At 36.8% G+C, this 26,195-nt stretch overlaps 2 protein-coding genes across 5 annotated transcripts in view; both read right to left on the bottom strand.

Annotated features, from left to right (window-relative positions):
- Positions 1-8,142, bottom strand: part of Aspm (assembly factor for spindle microtubules) — a 38,083-nt gene extending 29,941 nt beyond the window's left edge. Inside the window, exons 1-5 of the mRNA XM_032915137.1 lie at positions 7,065-8,142; positions 5,400-5,543; positions 3,799-5,245; positions 887-991; positions 501-647 (exon numbers count right to left, since the gene is read on the bottom strand). Coding sequence (XP_032771028.1) covers positions 501-647; positions 887-991; positions 3,799-5,245; positions 5,400-5,543; positions 7,065-7,337 — 2,116 coding nt within the window. The 5' untranslated portion in view covers positions 7,338-8,142. The remainder of the gene's footprint in view (positions 1-500; positions 648-886; positions 992-3,798; positions 5,246-5,399; positions 5,544-7,064) is intronic.
- A 2,665-nt stretch (positions 8,143-10,807) lies between these two features.
- Zbtb41 (zinc finger and BTB domain containing 41) overlaps positions 10,808-26,195 on the bottom strand; it is a 29,251-nt gene continuing 13,863 nt past the window's right edge. For all 4 annotated transcript variants that reach the window (XM_032914742.1, XM_032914746.1, XM_032914743.1 and 1 more), the window contains exons 6-11: positions 23,624-23,753; positions 22,185-22,280; positions 20,868-20,974; positions 19,438-19,543; positions 18,448-18,536; positions 10,808-17,124 (exon numbers count right to left, since the gene is read on the bottom strand). In XM_032914742.1, the coding sequence (XP_032770633.1) occupies positions 16,469-17,124; positions 18,448-18,536; positions 19,438-19,543; positions 20,868-20,974; positions 22,185-22,280; positions 23,624-23,753 (1,184 nt within the window). In that variant the 3' untranslated portion in view covers positions 10,808-16,468. The remainder of the gene's footprint in view (positions 17,125-18,447; positions 18,537-19,437; positions 19,544-20,867; positions 20,975-22,184; positions 22,281-23,623; positions 23,754-26,195) is intronic.

The raw sequence follows: 26,195 nt of genomic DNA, 5'->3' as shown, positions 1-26,195 counted from the left end.
TCTATATCTGGGATTTTTATAAAGCATATTTTACCTTAAGAAAAAAAAAACAATTAAAATCTGACTGTATTTAAAAAGAAAAAAAACAGCATAATGGCAGAAACCATACAAGTCAGAGAGTCCTGTAATGCAGAAATTCCAGAGTTGGCTCTCTGAGAGTACAAAGAAGCACAGTGGAGGAGTCACCCCTTTCCAAAGAAGCCTAGAGGACTTTAACTTGACGCCATCTTAGCCTAGAACTAACCCTGTGACTTCTATGCCAGGGCAAGTCAGGTTGCGTTCCCTTCTCCTCCAGAAGAGATCCCAACTCTTTCTACCCTGTCTACTCCCATTTCTTCCTGGAAAGTAAGCACCAGAATATTTTTAAATTCTCTCAAATCAGCATCCACGTGCTTCATTACCACAGAACTTTCCTGCACACTCCTTTATTAAGGCAACGAGCTAGTAAAACATTATTAAGTACAACATAATACCATTATGTGTAATTCAAAAACATTTACCTTTAGAAACATTGGTTTTTACAGTGAAATCATCAGGTGTTAATATATAATTTAGCCACCAAGTGAAGCCCTGTTCCTGTTTTTCCTTCCAGCGTTCATCATAGAACATATTCTTTGCAGCAAATGGCATTGGGTGTCTAGGAATAGCTAAAAATATAATTAAATTATTACATAAGAAATTTTCCTTTAAATCGCTTTTGAAAACAGATCAAGAGGACTTTTGTACTAGCAAAATCATCTTTAAACCACTGAGCGACGTTTGCTGTCACTCCATGCTGGAGAGAGCTAAGAACTTCCCGAGTGTAGTGCGCGGTCAGAGCAAAGGCTGAATGCTTTACTTCCCTCTCCTCGCGTTTCTCAGTCTGATAAATACAGTGAACACTTGCCTGCTTTTAATGGCTTTATAAAGGTCAGATGAGACTGTGCTACAGGGACAATGGATCTTCTCTTTCTCTTTGTTTTAGAAAGAGGTGTTTTTAATATTGATGAATCTAAAATAAAATAGAAAAAAGAAGCATTAAGAAGTAAAATGTTTCCAAATACGTAACAAATTTCAACTTGGATTCTTTATTACCATATTCATTTAAGAGATACATAATAATATAGGTGCTAATTCTATAAACTTCAGTAATCAAACCAACCAACATGTGGGGGATAGACAGACAGTGTGGCGGTGAGAGCTGCTCTTCCAGAGGACCTCGGTTCAACCTCAGATCCCACAGGTGGCTGCCAACCACCGGCTAACTCCTGCCAAGGGAATCCATTGCCTGTCTGGCTTCTACAGTACTAGGCATACACAGCTTTCAAAGACAGTCAGGCAAAACAGCCACACTCATTAAACTAAGGAACAACATCTTCAAGTTACAGACCGCAAACCACTTAATGAACCCCAAAGCGCCCCCTCCTGATGTAACCATAGCTTAGTTGTGCACACTTCCATACTGTGCTACATGCAGGGAAATGCAGATCTGACAGGCGTGTTCTCCGTCATGAGGCCACTGTCAGCCTTCAGCAGTATCAGAAGGCTTTAGAAAGGCCTTCTGAAGAGGAATTCACCAAGCTCCATTTAAGGAATATAACCTACTGACAGAGCAGCAATAAAGACGAAGCTAGGATTACCTGTGAGGAGCGGCACAAAGTGCAGAGCTCTACAATATTAATAACGGTGGCAACTAAAATTTAAATTCACTATTTCAGGAACTATGAAATAATAAATTCTAAGTTCTATTACCACAATTATCACATTAAATCATAGTATTATACTTATTAAGTATTAAGTATTATACTCATAAGTATTATACTTATCCACAATTTATACAATTAATACACTGGAGCAATTTTGTAGTCAAAGTTATACAAAGTTATACATAAATCAAATCTAGTGCATATAATTCTCTAGGTTTCTACTACAAATAAATAGTAGATTTGAGCAACCAAACATCCATGGTCATTTGTGTATTTATTCATGAATTCACTGATTCTCTTAATCACTTATTGTCTACTTTGTAGAAGGTCAAAATAGATATTTCCTTAAAAATCAAAGAATTTTGTTTAGAGTGCATCTATACAAACAGTGAAGCAGCGAGATATCACTAACAGGCATGTGCAACTGATTTATTTATATTTAAAATGTACTTGAAGGACATATTGGCCTCCAAGTCTTGATGTGTCAATATAACTACCAACAAATGGTACCTTCGGTTCCTATGCAAGAAACCTAAATGATGTGCACTGTATGATCTCTCTGGCTAGCCAGCCTGATGGTCTTTGATTCTGCAGGAGAGCAATCATGATAGCATAGTCTTCTTATTTGATGTCTCTTACTAACATTTCTGCTTACTGTTTTCTTGGCCAATTCACATTCTCATTCAAGTACTAAAAACTCAACTTTTGATAATCCCATTGGCTAATTAATTTCCTTCTAATAGCATTTCCAAATATAAGTATTTAGAATCATACCGATTTAGAATTTACATAGAAAGGATGGAAGATTACCACAATTAAGGACAATTCCAAGATGTCTGTCCCAGGCAATGAGACATTTAGAATCTTTCACTGAGGTCTGTACTGAGTAGATAGGAAGGATTTGGCTTTGTATAAAGCAAGTGAAAGACACTGTTGGCTAGTCATATAGAAACATAATATTGACTATAGGTCTACATATTAGGAGTCCTGAAAACTATATATAGGAAGATACATGTGCATAGCTGGCATTCAGAACTGTGACATATGATAAGGTTATAAAAAGAATATGAAAAATATTCTTATAGACCAAAGACACAAGTACGCAGTAAATATTGCCTGTCGTAATCTGACACAGTGGAGGAAGAGGGCTTCAAGAGAAAAGTGAGGGATAATATAACTTAGAACAAAATGGAAGGCTAATTTTTCCAGCCAGAAAAATTCAGGCAAAAAAAAAAAAATGAATAAGGACTTAATAGTAGTGACAAGACGTGAAGACCTATACAGGTAATGTTCAGGCATAGGCCACTCAAGTGAGATCAGCTTAGACAAAGGGAACTGGTTGCTGCTTGGCTGGCTAGTTGGGACATGTCTGGGCAGCACAAGAAAGGAAGGCAGGTAAGTGTAGTGATTGTGAAGAATTAAGAAATTCAAGCTAAAGAAAGAAAGAAACAGACACTGTAGGCGGGGCTATAAAAACTACTAATTAAGAAACTATAGTTGTTAGAAAAATATAAAAATGATGGAGTTTGGCTCAGGAAGAAGGGAGGGCTGGAATCAGAGATGACGGCAATTTACACTTAAGATGCTTTTAAGGGAGCAGAGCAGAACTCATGGATGTTGGAACTAAAAGACCAGGTTTTACAAATATTTTTAATTCTTCAAATTAGCTATTGGAGAGATGTTCTGAGAGAGATACGATTGTTCACCCTGAGAGACAGGAGTGAGTCCGAAAGATGAATTTCAAGCTGCTTGTTGTTTTATTCATTTGCTTGTTGAAGAAAAGAGACAAAATAATTTAGAAATACTTAAGAACAAAAAAAAAAAAAAAGCAGATATAACAATATCCCACCAGGAGGCCCAAGGTCATTTAGATGCAATATTTTTGAAGTTATAATTTAAGCAGAAAACTCAAGAACAAAAATATCAAACTGGGGTAGGATTAATAACTATTTCCGAACACTACAAGTATCCTGTTTATCTGTCAACAAACTGCTAAAAGTATAAATCAATATAAGGCCATAATAGCAGATGTACTAAATCAGAAACCTCACGAAAGCAAGAGAAAATGCATTTTTCAATTACACTTCTGCTTGAAATGTTATAGGCAACTTACCTGTTTTCTTCTTCAGGCCTGATCGCTCCAAGTTGCTTATACGCTTTGAAGTGAGTGCTTCTTTCTTTGTGGTTCTTGCCACAGTTGATGGTGTAGATTCCAGAGGAGAAAAATGGATCCGTTTGATTTCACACACGTCCATCCATTCTGCAACAGCTGGCTTTCCGCTTGTGTCTCCCACGGTCCCACTGCTCTTTCTTTTGCGGGCGATTACAACAGTTGAAGGTGTTACTTCATTTCTATAACTTGTTGGTTTATGTATTACTGCCTCTACAACTGGAAGAGAAGAATGAAAGCCTTTCTCTTTTAGCTTATCCACTTCTTTTCCACATTCTCCTACTATACCTTCGAGACTCCTTTTTGCATTTGGTTTGTTAATCTCAGGTAGCTTTTCTCTGGCATTGGTGGGCTTCCTTTTGGTAACAGTGGCGGAGAGAATTGGACGTCTCTTTTTCAGTTGTTTGCTCGGGTTACAAAAAGCATCTTGAAGCTTAGAAATCTTGGGGTTTTGCTTTGTAAAACCATAGTTATGTAAATTCATTTCTCCAGGGTTTTGTAGTTCAGATTTACTGCTGGGAGTTTGTGCATGCTGACCCTTGGGGTTCTCCGCCAAGCCTTCATTTACTCTCCAGTCCTGAGACGGTTTAGCTGGCAATGGTGATAGCTCACCCATTTGCTGCCCTACGTGGACCATGTTATCCTTTACAAATTGGGTTGGAGATAAAACAGGATTGACGGATTCTAAGTTTAGACCTTTTTTAAGTCCATAATTATCATTTAGAAAAGACTCTGGGCTTAAGATTGTTTGGCAAACTTCATGTACAGTTTGGGATTCCAGACATACAGATTCTGAGGGGTCTTTCTTAAATGTATCTGATAAAACATTTTTCATTGATCTCAGGCCATTATCAGATGTATAGCTGTCATTTTCAAAAGAATCTGGACTTAAAAAATGCATTTGGGTTTGTGCAATATTCAAAGGTGAAGAACAGTTTGGGATCAGAGCGAGTTTACTATCCCCCTCACTGTGGTGACTAACACTAATGGGATTAATAAAAGTTTCATTTGTAACTTCCTCGTTAAAATCAAATTTTTTTGAAATGCTGGCATCTTGTACTTTTGAATTTCGTGCATTTTCGGATTCATGAAGAGATGGATAGGCAGTGGGTCCGGGGAAAAACAGTGACAAGCAAGCTTCACTCTGGCATTCTCTAATAGGGCTGATGGATGAGGTGGGCACTTTGCTGTCTTCAAGGGGTAAAGAACTGTTTTCTGTTGGGGAACAGCATTCACTCATAGCCAGATTTTCACAAGGCTGCAGTGGGCTCCTAATTCTGTCAACTTTTTGTGAAATAGTAAACGATTCATTAAAATTTTGGTTTTTGGAGGTCCTTTTGGTATGTTTTGAAGAGGCTGGAATCTTCTTACTGGTATTCCAAAGACTTCTCTGTAAAAATAGATGAAATATACTAAAGAAGTTGCAAGCTATTCTCAACTAGTTATAAGTAAGTGATGTTATATATGTGGCTTCATGCCTCCCAGCTAAAGCATTTCACCATGACGAGCATTCCTTCTTTAAATCACAATGATTAAAGCCTTACCTTTTTCTTCCTCTGCTCTTCTGCATTTCCTAACAACACAGCCTGGTGCTTCAGAAAATCATTTACAAGAAATGTCACAATCTCTCTTACTCCCCCTTCTTTCAGTGGTGTCCAGGTAACAGAAATGGTAATCTTTTCTTTAGGCTGTAATCAGAAGAACACATTATAAGTTATTATAACAGTATAATTAATAATAGCCAAATGCACTATGCATAACTTAGAACAGATTGATAACTGTCACCACACCCTAATAGAGTTAATTATGTTTTCCTATCCAGTTTCCCTACACGAGTTCATTATAAGGGGAATAAAAGTCATTAGCAGTAGAACAAAATAAAATTATAAATATAATAAAAACTATAAAAGTATAATAAAATCCAATTGCACAAAAGCAAAAGAACCGATAATCTACAAGTCATTTTAATTGAGTGGCTTTTAAAATATAATAGTGGGAACTCGGGACCTAGTTCAGGGGTAAAGTGTGTGCTTTGACAAGCTTAGGATGCCAGGTGTGATGGCATTAACTTGTTTAAGTGAAAAGGATAAGCTTTTCACTATCATAGAAGTCATAGATTTTTAAATCAGCCAACTAACAATAACAACTTCTATAATGATAATATCGTCCTATAGCCAGAAATCCAGGCATCAGTGGGAAGGGCAATGGTTTCTTAAGTGTTGGGACTCCCGATGATGCAGCCAACCAGCCTCTGATTAGCCTTTCCCCTGAGGCCCATCCTTACTAGTCAGTAGGCAGTGTGTGTAGGCTCCCTCAGCTAACTGTTTCCACAGCTTTAGAGATTCTACTCAAGGAAAAGGACACGGTAATCCCAGTCAGAACGAAGAGACTACAACAGCAGCAAAGGAAATAAAAAAAAGAGTAAAATACAAAGGTTGCCTACATAACACATATACATATTGAGTACAATCCTGTGGCTGCTTTTAGGGTTCGGACAAAACAAAACAGTTTTTTCATTATCACAACAGAACTACATTTCTGTATCCAAACATATGAAAAACAAAAATGCATATTAAAATGGCTGAATGGAAGCAACTAGAAAACTTTCATCGATGTACTCCTTCAGTCTCAAAACACGGAATGTTAAAGAGTACAATCTTTAGAACCTCGAACATATTTTTGCAACGCCTGCCAAAAGTCTATTTAAAGCGCGTCTGTTTAACAGAAACTTCCTGAAATGCTTCTAGGGATGGCAGGTGCACACGGTTTCAATCATCATCCCAAGCAAGTTACTGCCCACTTTTCGCCAAACCATACGACGCCAAAGCCCGTCGACTGTGGACTTAAAGAGTTGACTTGGCGCTGGGGTTCCACTCTCTCCTAGTCCCATCCCTGCAGGAGCTGTCCCCGGGGGTCCGACTGAGGGTGGATTTGGTGTTGGCTCTTTCCCTGCCTCACCCCAGTAGAGGGAGCCCCACCCACCTCCCAGCCCCGGTCGAGTCCTGGAGCTGAAATGGTCTTGGGGTCCTGTTCTATCCCTGCCCTACCTATAAGGAGAGCGTCCCAAGATCAAAACAGGAAGGTGACTTGGTATCGGCGTCCCATTATCTCCTAGCCCCACCGTCAAGACTAGGAGCTGACCCAGGTCTTCTCCGGGTTTCTTGCCACTCCCCAAGGTGACGCCACGGGGACGTGTCCCTCGCACCTACCTGCAGCTCGCAGAGGTTCGGCGACGCGCTGAAGCCCTGGCCTGCGGCGCGCAGCAGCGACAGCTCCACATGCAGAGGCTCCGCGTGCGGGTTGTGCAGGACCAGAGACCGCGTCCGCGACGTACCCACGCGGACATCCCCGAAACAGAGGAAGGGAACGGCGCAGAAGTGGCTGAGCAACAGCACCGGCGGAGACGCGTCCTCGGCCGCGGGATCCCGGCGCGCCCGCCGCCCGCTCTCCTCCGAGCTGTAAGCCGCCTGCACCGTCGCCATGGCAGCCGCCCGCGCCGGGCAGTCAGGTACCCGCTGTTCGGGTCCCGCCGGCTCCCGGAAGCCAAGGACCAGGACAAAGATCACAAGAACAGGGATATCCCCAAACTCCGGGGAAAGTAGCCTAGCCGCTTTTGCTCGGTTCAAATTTCTCGCCTCCACCAATGGGGAGCTCCCGGAACCTCCTCGCTAGCGCACCAATCAGTGAGAAGAAACCCGCCCACATCACTAAAGAGCCAATGAGCGAGCGAGAGCTCCTGGCCAATGAGGAGGTGGCGCCTTGTTTAAACGTTGGCGGGGTTGTCAGGGTTACCAGGGTAAGAAACAAAAGGGCTACAAACATCCACTACTCAACGAGCCAGTGAATTAGAACGGAAATTGCCCTTGATGTTTTTAACATGTTAAGGCAAAGAAAAGGGTAACCTAACTGTGTCCAACCCACGGCTGCATGCGGTCCTGAATAGCTGAGTGCAACTTGTGAACAAGTTCCTGGGAAGAAATGGCATCTTCAACTCGTCCTAGGCAAGGCAAAGTAACTGACAAGAATATCAGTGATGGTGGAGGGGTTAGAATGTCGGTGGTCAAGTCCAATAAACAATTATTGGGGAACATAGCTAGTCTTAATAGCCATGTCTTGCTATCCTTCCTAAATGATCTAACATCTTTGTGAACATTATATAAATTAGTTATATGTACAAGTACAGCACTGGTTTCCAACCAACCAGAAATGAGTACTGCCGGCAACTGAGGCTATAACAGGTTTCCCTGTTGTCTTAGCACACATATCTAATGTTTCTCTTATGTATTTGAAAAGCACCTTTAAGTATTGTATAAAAAAAAAAGAAAGAAAAAGAAAAAATCATCGAATTGTTACCACCATAAACATGGAATTTGGAATAAATTTTATCTGGGTCCATAGGCCATGGACCTCTGAATAAACACTCTCATAAAATGGGACCAGGATGAGAGTTCTCATTTTATGTCAACAAACAACACTGTACAGTTAATGTGATTTTTTTTTTTTAGTAACTTGTGTGGTTTACCAACATTGTGTCACTATGTCAGAAAGTTTGACAGTGATTGTCACATAAAACCAGACACAACTGTGAAATAACCCAAGAAATATATAAAACATGTCTTCTTATCTGACATGTGGCAGGAGCCATAACGGGACAAGCTAATAACTATCAGGTGATCATCCTGAGATGGCCAGCCTAGAGTTATTATATAATCTGCAACTGGTTCGCACTTACTAAGCAAGGCTATAAGGGATTCATTTTAGGAAAGATTCCTGCTATTAAAATGCTTTTCCTATTATTATTAAACACATATAACAATCATTAAGTAATAGCACACCCCTCTGGAGCAGATCTCTGCAGATCTATGACGATGTCTTGTGATGCTATATAGACAAATAGATGACTTCTTATCTCTTGATAATTATCCTATAAGAATTCCTAAAATTATAACTGATTATTAAGCTTTTATAGGGGGACTGCTATTAAGTCTTTTTCTGATAGTCAAAACTGCAGTGAGAACTCTGCCAGTCTCCCAAGTGTTCGCAATTAATTGCTCTTAGATGGTAACCAGATTTTCTCCTACTCTGCACATTCTAAGAGGTTGTAAAATAATTAACTAAAAGTCATAAAAAGGAAACTAACAATTTATTCTAGATGCTAGGACAGAGGCTAAAATATTGACTGGGTTTATCTATACAAAGCTTCGCTAATAACTTAGTTATGGTTTTAAACCTTCAGTGAACCTGTGGAGTTGAGAGAGGTGATGGATGCTTAGCTAGATAATTACTCCCGATGGATATGCATGTAAACACACTCTGGTGTAAACGTCTATTTCAATTTATGATTTGATTTTTTTTGTGTGAACCTGTAATGAACTTTTTAACATGTGACCATGTATTCTGAAAGATGTTTAAATGCTGAGGACAGAGAGAGGAGTCAGAACTGAACTAAGAAGAACTGAGCTGAAGAGAGCTAAGGAGAACTGAGCAAGATCTGGGCTGAGAAGAACCGAGCTGAGAGAGAAACTGAGCTGAGAGTTTTTAGACAGAACTGAACTCAAGAAGAACTTAGAAATATAGGCATAGCACTGGGAGAAAAGGCATTGAGAGTAAGAGCATTATTGGTGCATCAAAGCAGGAAGAGAGAGCAAGATTAGAGGGAGAATGCAGAGTGGAATAACTGAGAGACTCTAGGTAACATAAAACACTAAGAGCACCGTGCAGAATGCAGAGGGAAAGAAGAAAGAAGCTGCAGAGAGCAGAAGGAACAGGTAGGTTTGTCCTTACCATGGGACAGAACAGGTCCTTTCTTAATAGCAAAGCAGGTTTAGTCTTATTAAAAGGAATAAACCTGTTTTCTTACAAACTTGGGTTTAATTCATTTAGCATTAAACGAGTAGAAGCTATTTCTTATCTAGGCAATAAAGATTGGAGCTCATTTTTCATCCAGAATGAGTGAGCTTTCTGCACTGGTGCTTGGTCTTTTTCTCCATATGCACATGTAAATATGGATGTGTATGTAATTATGGAATTGTAACAATGTATGCATGCTTATGTGTAAGAATGTAATTGTGAGAATGCATGTAAGCTGGGCCGAAATGCTTTGAGTGGAAATGTATAAATGCAGTCAGGAATCTGTATATGAACTTATATAAGTTTGTGCATATTTGCCTATGTAACAGTTTTTCCTTCTGCAAGCACTATTGACTTCTCTTGGTTCGATAGAAATGTATTGCTCCAAAGTTCCCCCTAGCCTGACAAGCAAGAGGCATAGGGACAAAAAGGAAAAGGCTCTAGCAATTAATCCTCTACTTCATCTCCTGCTGATTTAGAATGAGGTGCTAAGTGTCAGAGACTGCAGTTTCTGGCCTCAGAGGAACACAGAAGGCAGGTTAGCTACAGTAGCAGAGCATAGTGACTTAGACATAGATAAGTAAATCAGCTACAGTAACATAGTAACTTAGACTTAGAGAAGTAAACCTATTATTATACAGCAACCCTAAACATCTCCTAAGTCAAAGTCTTACCCTCCACCAATGCTCTTCCCCCTCCACTGCCTCAAGAAGAACCAACAAGAAAGAAGACCCGTGCCAGGCCCCCGGCAGACATGTCTGCCCGGAATTAATCAGCTTTACTCTCTAAGTTTCCGTAAAGAAAACTGGTAGTATCTTTCTGGGTTATTTTGTGGTTTTTAGACAGTATCTTCCTTTGTAATTATAATCAAATAATCGTGGCACATTGAAGACTGTAACAAAAATGGAGTTTGTTAGGTTGGGATGAGATCCTGTAGAGTTGTTAACATTTTACAGCAAGCCCCCTCCCTCCAAAAAACCAGAATAAATAATTGCTAAAATGAGGTAAGAATGCCCACTTTTGGTATTATATAGGATATATTCTTTCAGTAATAGAATTTTGCTACACTTTTAAATTCTCCAAAAGCAATAAGACTTCAAAGTAATGTCTAATACTTGAGTTTATATATAAAACACTGAAAAAATTAAGGTCCATTCATTTATACATTTCATATATACTTATAAATATATTTTAAATAATATGTAATTTATTAGAATTGTTTCAAAAATGATCCCAAGATACTTGGTTTTGCATTTGTTCATGGTTTTATAGACACTTGCTGAAGACATTGTGATCCATACTCTGAAAAATGTAATTTGAAAAGAACCTGGATGTGCTTTACTAGGACCAAAGAACTCTGTTTATTTTAAATATCAAAATAACACAAAGAACTAATTTAATATGCAAGATGTCATCTCCTCACAAAGAACTGAATGTTTGCTATAAAGACATTTATATTTAAGAAACACGAGACAAACAAAATACTAAACTCAAGACATTTTTCTTACAGTGGAAAATAATGAATTTTGACATTTTTGATTTTCCTTTGCAATTGGTTTTAAGACTGTCCTTAATTCAAAAAAAAAATTCAGATTAGAGACAGAAAACAAAAGCATTTCTATTTCAATATACACTGTTTCTCCCTTAAATAGAACAGTTATGACAGAACACTGAGCAGCTAAACATCCAGCGGTTGGCAATCACACTCATCAATTGTAGTAGTTTTACTTACAAGGAGAAAAGTCTGATTGTTAAAAGGATAAGGGATCACACCACAGTACATTATTCAACTTTATACAAGCAGGAATATCAGAGAGGCATAGTGACAATGAGATGTGCACATGCTCTTCATTCAAGAGACGTTTCAAAATCTCCAGCAGTAATGCAAATATTGAAATTGCTTAGCTTTACTTGAAAATTCAAAAGGTTTTCATCTTAAGTAACATTTGTTCTCCAAATAACATCTTTAAATTCTCTCTGCATAAATGCCTTGGGGATCTTTCAAAGGTCATAGACTTAAGATCAATATACAGTAAGTTAAAGCATGAATTAGTTGAACATAAACACACCCGCCCTACCAAATCCTCCTCCTCCTCCCAACTTCCACACAATCTAATCCTATTGCTTTAGTAATAGTGATCCACTTCCAAAGAGGAAGCACAAAACACGAGATGCCATAAGGGAAAGTATGGTAAGTAAAACTTGTAAGAAACATGGAAAGACACCAAAAAAGAACACACAGAGATTACTAAAAGAAAAATGGGCAAAAGAAATGAGTAGGATATGTAGAATTGTCTAGTACCTATATGCTGTGTAGAAAATTATAATCAATCCATTACTCACACTAATAGCAGGTAAGATTTAACATAATTCTACTTAAGTATTTAGAAACAGTACTTACTCCTTATTAAGTAATGCATTTTCAGTCTTTTTTAAATTTGGCACTAAATATGTCCAAACATGACTATTGAAAAGCCGTGCTTTTTCCTGAGTCATCAACTCAAGTTAGGTGTTGACTAGGATGTTGCTGCTTGCTAACAGCAGCTCTTCTCACACCGTCAACCATGTTCAGTTCAGGAAAGGTGAACTAAGTCTTCAGTTTAGAGCTGTGTGTTCCTCCTAACAAGTCACTTAAAAGGAGAGCAATCAGAGATAGACATTAACAAGAGGAGCAGGCATACTATTCTTCTGTCAGATTCTGCTAAACATCCAGACAGGCTGAGGAGTGACTCCAGTAGCTATAAAGGCCACAGTACAAACTTAAAAGAAGACATGTAAATTCTGAAGACCACTGTCCACACTACCACTCAACGCCAATTTTCCTAAGTTAACATAACACATAAAAGGCTGTTGCCCAGCCAGCAGGCAACAGGAATATTAAGACTCAGAACCAAAAAAATAAAACAAAAGGAACAATTCATTTATTTACCAGTACAATCTAGGCAACAGAGAAAAATGCTACATAACTACACATCTCTGAAAAAGTACAAAGTATTCGATTCAGAAAAGATGGTCTAAAAGGACACTCGTAAAGAACTAATGTTCAAAACCTCTTGATAAATAATAAATTAGAGTGATATTGTAGGAAGAACATTCAAGCTCATAAATGTACCAGGTTAGTTGTGTTTAGGTAACCTGTGATTGAGTGAAAAGCAACGGGTGGAACTGATTAGCCCTTAATACTTTATAGTCACTCCATAAAGGTGGTTTTGACACTTTTTTAAAGTTGAAAGGAATTAGTGTACTTCTTTTATGTTACCATCACTTAAAAGGCAGTCAGTTTATTAAAGCACCAGTTTAAAATGGTATTTTTTTTTATTCCTCTTTTGCCCAGCAGTAAAGTTCTAAATTAAAAGTCTGCAAACATTTCTACTTTTGTGGTAGCTTGAAGGTATCTTGCTGGCATGAGGAACAAATCCTACGGGTTAAGTGGTATTTTAGGCTGTCAAAACCAAAAAACCTCTAAGGCAGAAATTATTTTTATAATGTAGTGTAAAATATAAAATTATTGAATAGTGTTCATTAAAAAACTGTACTCAACTAAACTGAGAGAAATGAGTACTCTCACTTGTAACTGGTTGGTCAGTATGAATGTTCCCAGAGTATTTTCCTCTACTTATTTTATACATATAAACACAAACACTTAATACTTAATCTCAGTATTCAAACTAACAATTTTTAAAATTCAGTATCCAAGGACTTCAGCTGTGCTTCTTTGGACAAATATATAGTCAAACAACAAAGAATTTAAATTCTTTTAAACTATTCAATACCTACTCAAAATCTTTGGTGCATTAAGTCAGAGACAGTAAGTTAATAAATTTCTGCACTCAATAACTTATTCAATTTACAGATTAAGTGCTAACATATCTATCAAAATTAATTTAAAATAATAAATTATACTCACAAAATAAAATATTCACAATGAGGCTAAACTTACTTGTGAGATTCAAAATTTTAACCATAGTTACAAAATAATGATTTTAGAGTCATAAAAAGGTCAACTAAGAAGAGTGGGGCCCATTTTATAATTTTCGTGCCAACTTAAAATACTAATATACATTCAGCTTACTCAAATCCATGTTCTTACATTTTTGGAAACCAGAGGGAACAGGTAATTTTTTTCATTATTGTGGGTTTACTTATTTCTTCCTAAATATTTCTTCCTAAATATAAACTATCTACCTCCAGCCTGCAATAGGACCAAGAGAACGTAGGACTTGACCTAGTAAGCACTGGTTAATGCTATGGGTCTCCTCCTTCCACTAAAGGCAGTTCTGCCATGAGAGTAGAGTCACCATGAGTCCTATCTCTCTAAAATGGAAATGTGTCATTTCCTTTCTATTTCAAAACTGCTTACGAGGTTCAAATGAGATAACATGTGAAAATATTTTAGATAACAGACACTATTCCAGCTTTTCTACTACAACAGCTAAGTACAATTATACAATTGTATGTCACTTTACATAAGAGCTATATTCATAAAAAGTCCTATGTAAACCAATTCCTAAAATTAAGTCATATATTTAACATGTTAAAGTATCATTATTGAAAGAACCTTAAATACCTTCAAAACCCAAGGTAATATATCCACTGTGAAATGTTGTAGCCTCCTTTTCTGCCAAAATGTACAATTTATCATGCACATAAACACATATATAACATTTGCCTTTTCTGATAAACCCTAATTTTTCTACATTAGCTTATCTCTAAAGCAAAGTACATTTTATAGGTATGATGTTTTCATTTCATCATAGGTAAGATATTTAGTTAAAAACCTTATCTGCCTTTAGGATAAAAATCGCAAATCTGTCCTCTTGAACTTGATTTATAAGTCTAGGACTCATAGTGCCTCAGACTCAAGCTCCATGGTTAGTCCCCACAGAACATTTCTACATTAAGTAAATAAGAATGCTTTAGCAATAAGAAATAATATAAAATTAAGTTCACTGATCCAAAGACAATTACAACAACCAAACTCTGATAAGTGAGGCAAACTCAGGGGTTATAGCTATCATTTATCTTCGCTCCTTTGGTTAGTGCCTCAATTTGCAACATGCTCTTTGAACATTATATGGCAACTGTTCCTATAAAGTACCTTTGTTTCTTAAGTGCTTCAACAGTTTCCTCCTTACTGCTTACATTTTATCCACTAAAAGTTCATCATTTTATTTGTGATATGTTTTTAAAACCCACAAGGGCCAGGCAAGACCTTACAGTTTACACACACACATTCACACACAAAAAAGTGCTAAAAGCAATTAGCAGTGTAAACAAATTGAAATAGGAAAAAGTTTGAAACTGCTACTTTTCCAGTAGTTTACATACAAACTGCATGTTAACAGTGAGTCAACCCTGCCTGTGTAAGCATCAGCAACCCCACAAGACAAACCTCATCCTACATAAGATGAAAGTGAGTTGAAAAAAATGCAAAATGCCCATCTCTAAAGGTATTTCATACTTCTGGCAGATTTTTTTCTTCACCTAAGCTTAATCTGTGAAGTGCTCCTGTAATTCCTATTTCCTTTCATCAAGAATTCAACCATTGCCTCATCCAAAAACAAGGATGAAGAATAGAGACAAATCCACACAAAAGCAAAAATAAAGATCTGGTTTAAGTGTCAGTCTATACACAAACGGTACTGCACTGAGCATCATGTTAAGTTAGGGCAAATCTAAGAATGGGTTTGGCACCTTTTCTGATTATCTAGGTTCTGTTTCCCTATTTCAATCAGCCAAATGTGGGAAATGAAATGCTAACTACATTATTTGATTGAACTGCCATTGATTTAGTTACACTTGTCTTTCTTTATACATCTGTAGATGCTGAAACAGACTATGAATGTGGACTAAGTGGTCAAATACAAATGCACATGTATACTGATATATAGGTGAAACTGACATATTTTCATTAAGATATATTCAATTAGATAATTTAGTGCCTAGATCTAAGTTTGTATTTATTACTTAAGATAGTTGAATACAGGTCCAATTATCTGGATTAAAATAACAAATTTTACATTTCATTTAACATGCTAACCTTGTATTTGTTAGCTCTTGGATTTTGGCTTGTGAAAAACCCAAATATAATGACAAAAACAATAGATAGATGACAACCTGAAAGTATCAAGATTTTCTTACAAAAATTGTAAGAAATTTCAATAAGTTTCTAAACTCAATTTTGAAATTCTGAATGAAATATTTAATTAGTATTAAAATTTTGCCATTATTGACATATGTTTACATTCCTTCCTATAGACTACATGGTTCTTAAAACTTCATAGCAATATGGGAAAGAGAGAAAATAGATGATTAGAAGTAAAAACCTCGGCTTGGGCTCACACCTATAATCCTAGCAATTGGTTGGCTAAGGCAGAAAGTCTGTCACAAACTGAGGATACCCTGGGCTACAAACTAAGACCCTGTCTCAAAAAAACAAAAAGAAAGAAAGAGAAAAAATTTCCACTGATGATTTAAAAAATATCTCCACCATTGTCAGCAGCTAATAATCTGAAATTTTAAAATTTCAAAATTAGTACTAAATGATCTTTTTTAAAAAAATCATACTTCTAATATCATGTTAAAATGTGTCCAAGTATTCAGTCAATAGAAATAAACTTTTCTTGATTTGAAGCTGTTCTGAAGACTTGAGAAATTATTTAAAAAAAAAAAAAATGGAGAAAAAATAGCAGCCCTACTCATTCAAAGCCAGTAGCTTCTGACTGTCAGCTTACAAGCATCAAGAGGTCTATGGAATGTTGACTCATGAACGATGCTCACTAGTGGACATATTCTGAACAGCAGTTGTGCTATCAAGGCCCAGTAATGTCCCAAGATAAGACGGTTCTCTAGGATCTAGCATCTGTTCAGGTCGGACTGGGTGAACTATATTTGCAGGCTGAGGAGTAAGAGTGTATTTTTCCAGAAATGCTAAGTCTGCTGCACGAGGATAATCAGTTGGCTGCGGCTGTTGTGGTAGCATCTCATGGGACGATGTGGGGAGTGTGGTGGTATGAGACACCAGATCGCTGGATGTGTCAGGCATCTGAACTGGGACCAATGTTACTGGAACACATACTTCCGCAGACACATTCTGTAGCATAGTCTTGGCTTCCGACTGATAAACTTTGGGCTGGTCCAGATACTGTTTTGTTTCTGCTTGAAAGATCTTATCATCAGATGAGTACTCTATTGGCAAAGACATGAGTTTTTCCTCAGAAGTACTGAGAGAATCATCAGGAGATTTTATCCCATGAACATGGTCAATGTGGTACTTCAGCTTATCTTTCCGCTTAAATGTTGCATTACAGTGTTGACAATTGAAAGGCCGAGCATCAGAGTGAATAACCAGGTGTTTTGTTAAAGTTTTCTTAATTCTAAATGACTGATTGCAAATTTGACACTTGTATGGTTTTTCACCTGTATGAACAAAAACAAAATTAATGTATAATGTACCCACTTGATACGATGTCAAATTTTAAGTAGCAAATTTATCACATGCATACCTGTAAAAAACAGTAGTATTTTATGCTATCATAAATGAAGACAGCCTATCAAACTCATATAGCTAATGAGTTAAACATCGAAATAATCTGGGCTTAAGGCCTGGATAAACCAACTAGCCAAACCGCTAAGCCCAGCCCCTGCAATGTGGAACAATAGTTCCTACATAAGAAATAAAGTTAAATAAATAGGGCTAAATAACTGCTTAGTCTATTCTCAGTATAATGGTAAGTGCTTGGTAAGCCCTATTATCACTATTACTTTATCACTACTAAAAAAACACACAAAAGGTTTATTAAACTGAAACACTTAATGGTCAAAATCAATTGCTATGAATTAAACCTTCAACTGTCTCAGTGTAATTGTAAGTTTACCATCAATTTCACGAGCTCTATTTGTTTTTTATTAATAACTGATGTGAAAAAAAACAGCATTAACAGAGTTTCTCCAGTTTACACTCCTATAGATGCACTCCTAAAACTCTTTCAGTGTGTCTGGCTATTTCAAACTTGCTTAGAATTAGAGATGTCTTTCCACTCGGTCATAGAGTAAAACTGCTGTAGTTATGATGGGAATACAAGGGGAAGAAATAATCTAAAGAGTTTGCTTTTAGCAGCATCATTGTATCTTTACTAACTCTGGTATTTAAATTACCCAAATTGATTCACTTCCATTCTTACATTCACAATGTAATTACTTGTTTCTATCATGGTAGCAGCTCTAAAAATACAGAGTATAAAACAAAGCAATTTTAAGTGTAAACAAACGTCTTGATTGAAGAAAAAAATAAATTTTTCTGTATGAGTGAAAATGAAATCAATGTACCCTATACTTCACTAGAAAGTGAGTGAGTGCATTGAAAGAGAAGCATTCTAAATGCCTAAAGGTTATACATACCTATATGAGAAAACCCAGACACCACAACTTAATATGAGTCAGGAGATATAAGTATCACTTTTAAAAGAAGAAAATAATAACAGAAGCCTAAGGAAATGTTCCAAAGTTCACACAGAACCACAGAGCAGAAGGTACTGCAACACAGGCTAATTTTCTACAAAAAGGAATTTCCCAAAACTCTGAAATTGAGAAGAAAGTGAAAACATTGCTAATGTTCATGACATGAACTTTAACAAATTAAAAAAAAAAACTATATAAAGATTTGAGTCAAAAATAACACATCTAGATGTTTCAATATTAATAACTACACGGAGATCAGCATCAAGTACCCTTAAATATTACCTGAATGTGTCCGAAAATGCATTTCCAGACTTGATTTTCCTTTAAAAATCTTCTTACAAACATCACATTGATGAAATGTTGCTTTATATCTAAGAAAGTAAATGAGTTCATCTATAAAATTTAATGGATAATATAATTGACAACCGTGCAACCATATAAACATAAAACATACAAGTCTAGAGGAGGAAGAGTACTTAGAAATCCAGAGCTTCTTTCTCCAGTTATATTTTATTAAAGAATTAAAAAAATAACTTGTGAGAACAAAAGAACTTTTAATCAGTTATTAAATATACAAAGGAAAGAATGCAGGCAAAAGAATAAAAATTACATCATTACTAACTAAATGGCAAAAAGTGCTAGGGCAAAAAGCTTGTAATAAAATTTTCTTATGGTGATAATGACTACTAGATTATAGAAATACACAATAAAAATTGAATTTCACCTTAAGTAAATTATAAGTCAGTCAATTAAGGAAACAAATACTGAGACTGATTTAAAAAAACTAAAATAATCTCAATGTCTGTATTCATCCAAGTTGATGTGGCTCTCATTAGTTCACCTAACAAATATTACTAGAAGTTAAGAATAAACTTTTTCCCTAAATCAAAAAACAAATTATATATGAACCCTTTGTTTTTATACACGCACATATAAGTAAAGCTATAAATGGTCTGAAAGTTAACCTAGTTAACAGCATAGTGGAATGCCCAATAAATATTAAGTTAATGTTAAATTCAAACTGTACTTGTCAGGACTGTGAAATGAGTAGCACTTAAGTGAAATCCAGTGCCTATCCCTTCCTAGCCCTCTGAGTCAGGTACAGAGAGAGGGAGTAATAGGATAGCTCTTTAAGATTTTAGAGAAATATGGCAACTGAAGAAACAGAGATGATTAACCTGACTAAATTAAACAGAACAAATAAAAAGCCTAAATGCCCTCCATTCGGGACTCTGCCAATGTAGTGAAGAGGACAGGGGCTCGTGCACTCACTTCTGCCACACCTTCTCCCCCAGATGCACACTCTTGTAATGGACAGTGAGGTGATCCCTGCGACCGAAGCACTTTCCACACTCTTCACACTGATGAGCCTTCTCACCTAAAAAAAAAAAAAAAAAGGCCCACATACTTTTTTTTTTATCATAATAAGCATTTAAGCTTTATTTTTTTATTTTCTCTAGAGAAATAATGACCAAGCAGTAAGATGATTTGATGGGAAATAGACCAGAAAAACAAAGCTATCCTTTAATCTGAGTCATTTCCTAAATATCACTTAAGCAAGTATCTTTCCCAAAGAACCTATGCCTAATTTTATGATGTGGATGTTTTGATCACATGGAAAAGAAATTAGTAACTTTCTGTGGTAGACACCTACCTTTTTTTTTCAATATAGCAGAACAAGATAAAAATTACTTCAAACCTAAGGTATTGATTAGATTATCAATACCTTATATTATCTAGATATAAAACACCTCGAATGAACATACATTAAATTCAGATGAGTTACTTAACTACTTAGAAAAGGGACCTGGACATTTTCAGATCTTTGTATTTTAAGATAGCTTCATCTATGGAGATTTCTTAAATTTGCAATGAACCAAAATATAAATGTACATATAAATATAATGGAAAATCCAGCTGATTACCTATTATTACACATCAAAATAAAGGTTAATCTTTAAAGATCAGTGTCTCAGTACCAAAGTGCGATTAATGCATGTGACTTCTAGAATTACAAATTTAGACTTCCTTTATCTAAAATGAAAATGTGTAGTCGAGATTAAACTGTCATGAGACCTTTAATCTCTTAGAAGTAATGATGGCTACAATTTGCCTGGCTGTGACCATTAAGAAACCTGTCACAGTTCATATTTAAGGAATGTTTAGTAATGAGGGTAGTCACCTGTTCTACTGTGCTCAGGGAGATGGCTCCTTCCATTACTGCACTCACAGTTGGATCTACTAACACTCCCTGAACATCAAACGGAGAGGAAAAGCCCCAGAGTATAAAAATTATAATATAAAGGTCTGAAAATTTGGTCAGGACTATAAAGGTATTATTTTCCAAACATAAGGCTCAAAATCTCTTTATTTTCAGATGCTTTTACAGAAAGGATACAAAACCAGCATTATGACGGGGTAATCAACAAATGTCAAACTACTACAAACTAAGTTAGCATAAATAGAAAGCAGCATCATGTCCTTTTTTTCCACGTGGAGAGGTTTAATGAGAGAAGAAGAGTAGAAGAGGAGAGGAATAGAGGCTGGCCATGAGCATGTGAAGGGAAGGGGGCAGGGGAATGGGGAGAGGGGGACAAAGGGAAGAGGAAAGAGAGCAGAGAAGAGCAAGAGAGCCAATATCACGTTCTTCACAGTGTTTTTTCAAAACAATTTAGGAAACAGCAGTACAAAGTACAACTTACCTGAATGTATTTTTTTGTGCTTTGTGAGGTGGTCATGGCGAATGAATGTCTTCCCACATTCATCACACTCGTATCTTTTATCATCATGATGCACGCGCAAGTGAAGCCTGCAAACATAAAGGAAGAGAAACTGCTGAACCTGCTGTAGAAAGAAAATACCTGATTCTGAGTTAGTGAGGAAAAGGAGTGAAATTAGGCTGTCTGCTCAACCGCTCTCACAATCATTTGCTCTGCATCAGTGGCTTTGAGGGTCCTGCCCCACCTTTTTAAACAAAGATCTGAGGGTTTCTATTCACCTTCTAAAAGAGTACGTTGAAATGTGCATATCCCATATCAGTTCTAGACACTTCCTAAGTGCTTGGATCTTAGACCTGTCTCACCAGCACGACCAAATGTTTGGGGGTGTTATTGGTCTGAGTCTCAAGGATATAGTTCAGGAATTAAAATCAGACAAATGGATAAATATACAAATAAGTACATAATAATGACAGCAACCAGATAAGTGATGATTATACTACTCTGCAAAACTGACACCGTACAGAAACTGAGAGCTATAAACCACTGTATTTTAAAAGACCTGACATATAAAAATTACACTTTTACACTAAAGAATGGTGCTTCCAATTCAAAGATAAACAACAAAAGGGCTAGGTTACTAAATTTTACCTAGTTTGAATCCTTTCTATTCCCACAAAGTTCTTGTATACCGGAGTAAAAGGAATAGTTTTCCTTGTCAAAGTTCTAAAACAAGTCTTGATTTTATGATAACCAAAACCAGTCAAACGCAAAGAGAAGATAATCTCTTCATGATTGAAATCACACGTATCTCTTAGCAAATACTACCTATTTAGAGGGAAATTCCCACACGTTCAGACCTGCAGTTATGGTTATTCAGATATAAGACAAGTAAGTAACAGAGCACATACGGCCATCTACAAGTGAGGACTCCAGAGTCCTTCGTCTTATCCTAGCTCCACATTAAATCCACTCTTCTATTACAAAGGATGAGAAAACACTCAAAGGTTGAAACACCATAGTATTAATACTACTTTCACTCACAGACAAATAATTAAATGTTTAAGGAGAGCTCAATAAAGAATTTGGTAAAGTTGGTAATGACAAAAATTTAGTATTTTATATGCAGAATGAAGAAAATTAAAGTTGTAGAAACAAAAGTCTAGTCAGTAAAGTGTCTTCCCTAACTATACATCCTAAGTCTAAGAAAGGCTTTAACTGAACAAAGCACCTAAAGTAAAACAGACCTAGGCAGCCTGTAATCTTATCTCATTTAATACAGGGGAAGGTAAGTTGACTGACCTGTATGAGCTTCCATGACGAAAACTTTGCCCACAGATACTACAAAGATGAGGCTTTTCTCCACTGTGTATTCTCAAATGTTCTTTCAAAGTAGTTCTGTGTTTTAAAAAAAAGTTTAGCATATTATATATTACAGAGTCCTTAATCTTATATTTTATAATATAGATACACTCACAGTCAACTCGTTTAATATCAATGTACATACTCAATACAGATATCAAACCCCTTACCACAATGGAGAGTTCCAGTCTGACCATTATTTCAGCAGGTACTTGGCCAGAAAACCTGTAGTTCTAACATTCGAAATTTTTCTACACACTACAAGGTCTCAGTAAGAATGGACAAAATTACTGAGGGAGAGAGAGGGGCTCCTGACTTCAAAGGGCAGACCATGAGCTGGAACCCTGCCAGCAGATGGCGCTAGTCTACAAGAGCCACGACACCTGACAGGGAGGAGATTAACTGTGCCAGCTCTGTGGAAAACACCCCTGCACAGGGTTCTACGCTTACGTAAAACGGCAGCTAGAGTAAACAGAAAAGTATCTTTCTTCATTTTACTGTTTTTCTTTTTTGACTTTTGTTTAAACTTTTTGTTTTTATATAAAGTTCTACAAGGGGAAAATAAGTTTATAAATTTTTGAATCTGTAAAGAGGATTTTATATTAAGTGCCATAATGATTTCCCAACTCCCCTACCATATTCATAATTTATATTATTAAATCAGCACTTCTAATTCTAAGTGTAGGCCATGAAGTTTAATTACACTGAAGGTTTTAATTTTGGCCTAGTGTTTCACAAGGTAATTCCAGTGACAAGCTTATAGGCAACGTGCTTTGACTTGCAAGCATTGGGGTTGCAGGCGTGTGTCACTAAACCTGGCTTGAAAACTACACAAAAGTTCTATATATCTGCTCTTCAAGAAGAGCATTAAACATACGCTCAAGTCAGGAGCCAGACGATGCCACGCAGTCAGATATCTCGCTGATCTCCTTCTCCTCTCTCCTCAGAAACAACCACTCATATTTACCATGCCTTTCTGTTTTACTTCTCTCACATGCCCTCTATTATAAAAGACAGCACTGGCTTTTGAAAGCTGAATTGCTAGCACAGTCCTAACAATGTTGCCATTGTAATTAGGTCAATAGGGATCCAGAAGGTAGCATGACCAGGGCCTGTAGAGGAAATCCCTCTGCAGGTTCTGAGAGTTCATAAGGCCATCCTGACATGCCAGTAGATGAAGGGGAAAAAAAAGATATAGTAAGCCAATCATCTAAATTTGCAAATTCTGATTTCTATAATTGCTTTCTTGCCTTTTACATTTTAAATTAAAGCATAATTCTAGTACCTTACTTCCCAAGTTACCTAATTCCTATACCACTTATTAATAATTTATATCACATGTAAGTGCTTCAGCTTTCTGAGTGTACAGATAACTTTACCTTTCTCGAACTGACTTCCCACAAATAAAGCAAGTCCATTTTCTCTTTCCACCGTGAGTACATTCTATATGACGTTTCAAATTTCCAGTGTCATTGAATTGACGACCACATATATCACATGGGAAGGGTCCTTTAAAAAATAGCATATATTTGAAATTTAAAGACATATTAAATTATTCAACAGAGGTATCACAAGTTTGTTCCTACCACCACCAGGCATGGAGGTAAAATCCTTAGTAGTCTGAAATTATGTTTTTATATTCTTTTCCCCTCAAGGTCACTTATTCCTGAAAGGCATTTCTAGACCTTAGGCCCAAAAATGTGTACACAAATATGTTCATTTTGAATACTCTAATGCGTTCATTAACTGAAATGGGTAATTTCTAGTTTTAAGCTAGACTGAATCAAAATAGAAAATATTATACACAATTTCTATAAAAGCAGCAATGGGAACTTTTGAAAAAAAATGAAAAAGTGAATAGTTCATTATTTGGAAATAACCTGCTGTTCACATAGAACAATTTGTTAGCAACACTGAGAAAACACTGAGAAAACACTGTGACACATTTCTGCCCATTCTTACCAAACTAAACCCACATTTGTCAGTGACTCCGTAACACAAAGACCTTACCTGGTTCTGAATTTTACTATTTATTGAGAAGGTAACTGGAAACAGTAAGTTCTACAGAATAGGAAGCTGAAACAAAAACACAGCAAAAGGCAGTGGCAGACACAGCTTAAGGAAACTGTTTGAAGGATGGTAGTTCAGAATTTGTGAAAATGAAGTGAAGTAGGAATTACAATGAATTACTCAACAGTACAAAGGCAAGACTGAGAATTTGGACATGTGCTCAGAAACTACTTAAAGCAAATCTGGCCCATGGACATAGGACATTTCTATATTCAAAGTGAGATGAGACTTCAAAAACTATATTACTAGTCAGTACACTAAACATTCTTATTTAAAGTGTATATTTCTTTGACCGTGGGATTTGAATTTATTACTTATTAACTCATTCAACAAATACTTACTGACTCATTCCTAGTACTATGAGAGCTCCCTCCTCCCTGCCTGCACTGAGGAAAGAAAAGGTCTCCAAATAGTTGGGAAGGCAAAGGCAGTATTTGTACAACTGAAAATAAAGCCATGAGATGTACAGCCAAGATGAGCCTATACGGCAAGCAGGAGTTAAGTGAAGCATTAACCATGCACTCATAAAGTCCTTGGACCCTGTAGACTCTCTTTTCAGTTGCTGTCCCACAGTATGAGGAAGAAACAGTATCTACCTTCGTGTTGCTGATGTGTTACTTGTTAGCATTCTCCAAAACCACTTTTCCCCCATGTTGGATACTCAGTTTTGCATGTAAGCAGCTTATCTCAACTCTTTATTTGACAGTAAGCTAGAATCTTACCATCAGGTAGAACTTCAAAATAAGTCCATAAATAGGATAGAATTTTTAGATCTGAACTTTTTGTTATAGTATCTGACTATATATCTCACACTTACAAACACACATATATTAAAAGCTCTCCCTTAACTGTTCCATTCTCTCTCTCTCCCCTCCTTCCTTCCTTCCTTCCCCCCCTCCTCTCTCTCTCTCTCTCTCTCTCTCTCTCTCTCTCTCTCTCTCTCTCTCTCTCTCTCTCTCTCTCTCTCTCCTCAGCAGGACATACAGTCCTAACAGAGACAATACAAATGTACTGTTGAATACAACAAGGAGCTCCTTGTCACTTGCACCATCACTGCATAGGACAGTAGATAAGATCCACAAAGGCAAGCACTCTGGAGACAGTGATCACGGACCAAGCTGTTTCAAGAATCATGTCAAGTGCTGTGATTCTCAGGAATCACTCACCTGAAGCTTAAGCAGTTCACAGCAATGGACGTGTAGAAGGAGGGTGAAAAGTGACCTACTACCTGTCACTAAACACCTCCTTTGTTGTCTATTCATTATCCTTACAGAGCTACGGATGAGTCCTGGGCTTCCCAGGCCACACATCTGCTCTAGGACTGAGCCACATCGCCAGCCACCACACATTAGCGTCATGAGTTAAGGGGAGAAAAAAAAAAGAAAAGAAAAAAGAAATGCCCAAGCCTACGTTTAATATTTTTCTTAAATATAATGAAAAAAATATAAGCCCATTATTTTATTTCAAAAATAGAATCCTCAGAGTTCTTGAAAATAGTAACTACAGTACTAGAAATAACACATATTCAGAAAAAGAGAATACAAACTCAAACCTATTACAAATGACCTTTGTGGTGACTGTTTTACATCTGGAATGCAAATGTACTGCACTATGAAGTCTTACTCTTTTTAAATGATACCATACCTGTAAGTTCTTCTTAATAAATGTCACCTCATATAGGAATTATACACAGTAACTAAGCATGTGTGAGCAGAGAATTAAGGTTCACTGACCTGCTTGATTACGTGCTGCACTGTACTCTCATCAGGAGCCACAGCCTCCCTGGACACTAAGGCAGAACTTGTTACACAGCCAGCAGCTGGTCCATAGGTGGTTCTCACTAGTCTGAATATCAGTGTCTTTCCTAGAGTATTTTTTTTT

Source organism: Rattus rattus, chromosome 10 (assembly GCF_011064425.1).
Source record: "Rattus rattus isolate New Zealand chromosome 10, Rrattus_CSIRO_v1, whole genome shotgun sequence".
NCBI classification, from domain to species: domain Eukaryota; kingdom Metazoa; phylum Chordata; class Mammalia; order Rodentia; family Muridae; genus Rattus; species Rattus rattus.
Note: the sequence above shows the minus strand (reverse complement) of the source record. Positions and strands in the feature narration are given on the sequence as shown.